The sequence below is a fragment of the Panthera tigris genome, chromosome E1 (assembly GCF_018350195.1).
Source record: "Panthera tigris isolate Pti1 chromosome E1, P.tigris_Pti1_mat1.1, whole genome shotgun sequence".
In the NCBI taxonomy this organism is placed as follows: Eukaryota; Metazoa; Chordata; class Mammalia; order Carnivora; family Felidae; genus Panthera; species Panthera tigris.
Genome location: NC_056673.1, coordinates 40,363,994 through 40,370,505, shown reverse-complemented (window position 1 = coordinate 40,370,505; position 6,512 = coordinate 40,363,994). Strand labels below are relative to the sequence as shown.

At 51.6% G+C, this 6,512-nt stretch overlaps 1 protein-coding gene across 2 annotated transcripts; it reads right to left on the bottom strand.

Annotated features, from left to right (window-relative positions):
• Positions 1–15: 15 nt before the first annotated feature.
• On the bottom strand, positions 16–4,233 carry NKIRAS2 (NFKB inhibitor interacting Ras like 2). 2 transcript variants are annotated; one of them, XM_007087654.3, is made up of 4 exons: positions 4,111–4,233; positions 3,042–3,149; positions 2,400–2,641; positions 16–1,719 (listed from the first exon to the last, which is right to left on the bottom strand). In XM_007087654.3, exons 2-4 carry the CDS (start codon positions 3,133–3,135, stop codon positions 1,480–1,482), a joined length of 576 nt encoding a protein of 191 aa, XP_007087716.1. In that variant the 5' UTR covers positions 3,136–3,149; positions 4,111–4,233; the 3' UTR covers positions 16–1,479. The 2 variants fall into 2 exon arrangements, with proteins under 2 accessions (XP_007087716.1, XP_015395519.1); XM_015540033.2 differs by having other exon boundaries at positions 3,042–3,145.
• Positions 4,234–6,512: the final 2,279 nt, after the last annotated feature.

Sequence of the window (6,512 nt, the reverse complement as noted above, 5' to 3'; positions counted from 1 at the left end):
GAGGGGAGGGGAACCTTTTGATAACAGTTGTGGTTTTATTGTGTCCAATGCATCAATAAATGAATTCAAGCCCGAGCCTGTAGATGCCCTAATTCGACTCACCCAGCCCTGCCCTATTCACCTCTCCCATCCCGGGGAGAAGGGGTGTGGACTAGAGGTCACCTGGCTCTGGCTCTGGTGTCTCATCTCTGCTGGGTGTGCACATTAGAAGCATGAAGTGGACACGGGAAGTCGTGGGTTACAAGCTCACTTGATAGCATGTTGAAAGTGTAACCACCCTTCTGAGCCCCGACAGATCTGTCAGCTCCTGAGAAGCTGCTACTGGTTTGCCTTGTTCTATTCAGGCATCTGAGGTAAGGAAGGGCTAGAGGAGCACCTTGTCCAGCCTTCACCATGGCAGCAGGCATATAAACACAGGTAATTTATAAATAGGAGTCCAGCTATCAGCTGAAAACAACCACAGGAAGGGGTGAAGGCCAGGCCCCACCGGGTGTGAGGTGGGCTGATCGGGCACTGGGCGGGCGGCCGCTCTGGCAGCTAGAGGCAGTGCACGCCTGCCCCCTGGTGGTTGGGGGAGAGCAGTGTCTCAGCCTCCAGGGCCAGTGGGCATAGCACCTTGAAGAGGGAGAAGCAAAGGGTACAGTAAGAGCCAGCCCCAAGCCACAGGTATTATAAAATCAGAGGGCTGGAGAGGATCCAGAAGATCATCTAAGCAACTCCCGTCACCTTACAGATGAGAAAACTGAAACCCAGAGAGAGGAAAGGACTTGCAGGGTCCCAAAGCCAGCTGGTGAAGCCCAGCCATCCTTCCTTTCCACCTCAGCCAATAAGGGCCATGTGCTCCCTGAGCAGGAAGAAGAAGCAAAACAATTGGGGGGTGGGGTGGGGGGGGGGGGGGAGTTAAAGCAGAAAATTACACTTCCCAGGAGGCTGGCTTCTTCCAGCCAAGGAGAGGACAGGAGAAAGGTGAGGGGGTCAGAGTTGGACACCAGCATGCACACACATGCACTTGTGCACACGTCTACACGCACGTACATAATACCTGGACGCCCTTCCTCTGGAGTCCAGTCTGGTGCCATGAGTATGAGTGTGTGTGTGTGTGTGTGTGTGTGTCTGTCACTGGCAGAAAGCTCACAGGTGGGGGACCCCTGTGACAGGAACCAGAGCCTAGACTGGGCACTTGTGCATGGCAGCTCAGCTTCCCGTCCAGGGCAGGTGGAAGGGGACACTGACCACAACTGCCCCAGGTCATGGAGGGCAGGTATGATGAGAGCTGGTGGGGAGGGAGGCTTTGGGGGGCACTAACCTAGATTATCTCCACTTCCCAAGGCTGGGAGGGAGCAAAAGCAACCTGAGCCTGGGACAGCCCAGCTGCCTGGCCTGGGAAGGACAGCTTGTCTAACCCCACCCCTGGATATATCTCCCAGAGCCCCAGAAGCTGGAAGGAGGCTGGGAAAGTGGAGGAAGGATGACAGGTCTTCAGCCATCCAAGGAACCGCTGCCCTTGTTCTTGCGGCTGAGGGGGAAAGCAGACTTGCTCTGGGGCTGGGTCATCTTGCTGGCCAGGTAGACGAAGGGCTCCAGCAGAGAGCGGCGGTCAGCCACAGATACCTCCCACAGCTTCACCTTCTCGGACTTGGCCCAGTGCTGAGCCACGTCTGGGTCTACACGCCGCTGCTCCTGTAGGTCACACTTGTTGCCAAGGACCACGATGGTGACCTGGGGAAGAGGGACAGAGTAGAGGCCTGAGGATGTACCATGGGCCTCAGAGTTGGGTGTGAGGGTTGGCAATGACCTAGAAGTCCTAACAGAAGAAAAAGTCTCAATAGCTAACGTTTTGCCTCTTCTTATATAGGAAACAATGACTGGGGAGAGGGAGATGGTTGCTTTTTATTCTCCTTCCTCTGTTTAAGTTCTACTCTCCATCTGGCCCTCCCTCCAGGAGTTCTCTTATAAGCCCTGTGTCACCCGTGCCTGCTCATTACGAGCAATCAGTCTGTTTCTGGCTAAACAACTGGTGAGGGAACATTCCCCAAACACCTGCAGCTTAAAGGGGGATTTGGGAACAGAAGGATAAGAGCAAAGAACCATCATAAAGAAAGATCAGTGGGGGCTCCCAAAGTTAGGTCAGAAACCTCTAAAACTAAAGGAAAGCCTCTTTGGTTGAGCTGCCTCAACATACAGCCACCTGTAGGGGTGAAGACACCCTCCAGTGGCCTCTATCCCCCCTCTAGCTCCTACCCTACCTCCTGGGATAGGAATGAAAAATAGCCATGCCAGGCTCCCCAGAGCCAGCCCAGGGCCCACTCTTTCTCCTAACCCCACCCGTGGATATGTCTTTCAGAGCCCCAGAAGCTGGAATGAGGCTGGAAAGGTGGAGAAGGGATCCCCACACACACCTCCTTCTTGTCCTTGGATTTGTCGATCTCCTTCTTGAGCAGCTCTACACGCTGAAAGGACTCTCGGCTATCCGTGCTGTAGACCAGGACATAGCCGTCAGTGCAGGAGAAGCAGTGCCGGGGTAGCTCGGCCCCATCCCGGAGCCCCCGGGTGTCGTAGAAACGCACCTGCTCCCGCACCCCCCGGTCGGTCTCAATGGAGCCCACGTAGATGTCTTCCTGTGTCTCAATCATCTCAGAACCTGGGGCAAAATGAGGAAAAAACTTGTTTGTAGAAAGAAGGAAGATGGGAAACGTGGGTGACTGAGTATATCCTAACAGGCCAATCAGCCAGGGAAAGAAAGGAATGTGGGGCTGGGGACAGAGGGCCAGGGACTGACAGGCAAGACTAGATGACTTGGGGAACAGCATGGATCTCATGCTAACGCCATACTAAGCAAAAGCGTGACCTGAGAGCTTTTCCTTGCTATCTCAAATATTGGGTTTCCTCTTTCCAGATTTCAATATGCTGGGGTTAAGGTCGTTAAGTAGATTTCACTCTTTGGGGGTACAATAACCAGCAGCAGCAGCTTTTAGCCTTTTCATGTTATGATCACATCCTACTTATTCTTCCACCATGTCCCTACCCCCAACAACACTCACCTACTACATGGTTCCCATATAGAAGCTGCTCCAGGATTGAAGTTTTGCCCACAGATGCTTGACCACACACGACCACCTTGCAGCTCTTCCCCATGCTTAGCCTTCTGCCTTGAAGAACAGAAGCACACTGGGTGAGGTGGGATGAAAACAGAGGGCAGATCTCCTATAACTGAGAGCCAGGTTCTGAACCTCAGAACTTCAGGGATTCAGCACTGTCTGTCCCCTACTGTGGTCAGGGTGTATTGGAGTGATGTGTCTCTGTCCGCTACTGGACAGTGGGCTGTACTTTACTCATCTTTGTCATCCCAAGCACCTGATCAGTAACTGGCTCAGAGCAGGTTTTCAGTAATTGTTGCCATAAAGGGGGAAGAGAGTCTTTGGTTTAAAGGAACCACTGGCCGGGTTCCTTTCTGTGCACAGGATGTGGAAGACCAGTAGCTGGAGGGAGCTCCACTCAGCTTCCTGTCTTGAGCCATGCCTCCATGGAGAAATAAACAAGAATGCTATATTGTGTGGATTGGTCTTAAGCCGCTCTTCGTCTGTAGAGCGAGCTAATAAGAATGGGATTTTGCTTTCCTGTATGATTTATCTGGACAATTAATTCCCTCTAATTCCCAGTCAAGTCCATGGCTAAGATGAAGAACATCACACAAGAAAGAGTGAAAGAATCTAAGGGGAAAAGGAGAAAATCTGTGATGCCCTTGAACTCATAAGCCAAAATGAGGCTCAGACACAGAAACCTCCCGGACAGAGATCTCGTCGAAGGCATTCCAAACACAAGCTTCCCAGAAGAAACCCCAGACAAGGATTGCCATAGCAGATACAGAGGGCACTCCCAAGAGGTGTCTTAAACAGAGACCTCTCGAGTAAACTCCCGATACAGACCCCCTCCCCGCTCGGGGCCCAAATAGTGGGCCCCACAATGAAAGGATACCCCAAGTGAGACTGCTAGAGGGGCTTCCGCCACCGATTTACCCCCGAGGGGGCCCCTAGAGGGAATCGGAGGCAGAGACCCGCCACCTAAAGCGGCCCGGATGCGGTGACCGACCCTGGCCTGCCACCTCCGTACCTCCCGGAGCCCTCGCAGCACCCCGGCTGGGCCCCTCCAGGCGCGCCGGGACTAGGGGAGGGGCAGCACAGCCACAAGCACTCCGCTTTTCCTCCCGGGTCGTTCCAGGCTCCGTCTGGCCCCGCCCCCCAGCTTCCGTCCTTCAGGACCAATTCCGGCTGCAGCTTGCAGGAGCCGGGCACACAGCGCCCCCAGAGGCAGGAGGGGAGAATGACGGGGAGAAAGCCGGCACCAGGGCTGGCCGCACACGCGAGCACAAGGTTCTAGGCAACTTGGACACAGGGGGCTGGTGTCTCTAATGCCCAAATGTTCTTTCTCTAAAGGCTACCATAGTGCAGTAACGCTTCATTTATTCAATCGTTTATTAGTCAGATGTCTTCTGAGCAGCTACTCTGTGCCAGGTATAAAACCACATGCTGAGAAAAAATGTAATTAGACAAGGTAGCTGCTGCTCATGAGAACGTCACCGTCTAGAGGAGCTAGATATCTACAGGGCAGCATGGTAAAAACTATTTTGGAGGTGCTATGGGAGCATAGCAAAAAACATTGGACTTCAGGGACAGTGGGCATCACAGAAAACTTCCTGGAGGAGGTTATGCCTGTTTTGAGATTTTAAGGGTCTGGGAGGAAAGAGTGGAGGAAACATGGCAAAAGTCATGGCATTTTTCTGGAACTACAAGTGTTTTGGTTCAATGTTGTTGGTGGAAAGGAGGCAAATAATCGAAGACCTTGTGTGTTAGGTCAAAGAGTTCAAACTGTATCCTAACAGCAGTGGAAAGCCATTGATAGGTTTTATGCCAGTGAAGTGACATGATCATTTTTGCTTTTAGGAAGGTCATTGGCAGAAGAGTAAAGAATGGAGATGAGACAAGGGCCAGTTAGGAGACTATGGTAGTATTCCAAGTTTTAAAAATAAAAATGAGGAGAGCCTGATTTGGTATGGAATGGAGACAGATAGATTTGGAAGACATTTGGTAGGAAAATCAACAAGATTTGGTGATAAATTGGGAGTCAGGAGTGAGAAAGGGGGCGTTCATGATGTCTCCTATCTTTCTAATTCGGTGGCCAATTGGTGAACCCACTTGACAAGATAAGGAATTCAGGAAAAGAGAAATAAGTAAAGCATTTGTTGTTGTTGTTGAGGAATGAGAGAATGACAAATTTGACTTAAATATAAATGTCTCCAGGATTTGTGAAACATACAAGACATCCAGTAGATAATTGGATATATTGATCTAGAACTCACAAGTGAGAGGTCTAGGTTGGAAATACCGACAAAGTTGAGGGTCATCTACAGCTCAAATGAAAGCTATGGGAGCAAATGAATTGGCTTAGATGCAAAGAACACACAGTGGGAAGATGGTCCACAGACAGGTTGGCTTCCTGCATTAGACCATAGATTGTGACCCATTGGCAGGCAGGGCAGGTGGTCTGTGAGTATCCGCCCAATCTAGCACACTCCCCAAGTAGGCCATTTGGAGAGACTAGTGAATGATTGGCTGGCTGAATGACTTCTCTTCCCACCCACTGAGCCTCTCCCAACCTTCTCTAGCCAGTGGTGGGTGTGGTTTCTGCTCCCTTAGCACTGCCATAGGCAGAGGCCTTTCAAGAAGCCTACTGAGGATGACACTATTTTACTGGAGGAAAGGAGTAGATCCTTTCCAAATTCACTTGTCCCCTTCTTTAGTTCTCAATTAAAAAGTTTTAACCTCAAACTCCTCCAATTTAATTTAACCTCAGAAAACCCCGGTTTTATTCAAACCCACGAATACTATTGGTTCGAGTTCCCAGTCCAGACTGCATTCGGCAAAACAAGCGTGCTGAGCAGGGTGTTTCCATAAAGGATGAGTACTGGGGACACTATGGAGCAGGGACCTCACCCTGAGAGCTGCCTTATAAACTCCAGGGCAGGGTCTGGGGCGCCGTGCCACCCTTCCTAGGCTTAATGCTGAGATGGCACTCCCAGGCAGCTGACATGAAAGCAGCCTCATTAAAGGGTCAGCGTCATTAGGGTGATGAACCAGTTGTTGCTTGGAGATCCAGTGGGGATGAAAGGCGCGGGGTGAAGACGCCCTGCGTTCCCCTGGCTTGGTTGGGCAGGGCTTCCAAGGGCCGATGAAAGCTAGGGGAACTGGGCTCAAAGTGTCTCTTCTTGCCTTTCCCGGTAGGAAGCTGTGAACACACTCCAAGGTCAGGAAGGTAGTAGTGGGGCTCTTTCCCTCCAGAGTCCTGGGTCACCGAGTCCCCAACCCAACCCAGACTCTCCTGAACCTTACTGGAGACTCTCTAGGATTGGAAGTTGCTATGGCAACGAGGCTCTCAGAATACTGAGAAGAGCTCAGGCCTAGAGAGGCATCACCCTCTTGTAGCCCTCACTTCCGACGCACGGGTAAAGTGGCGCC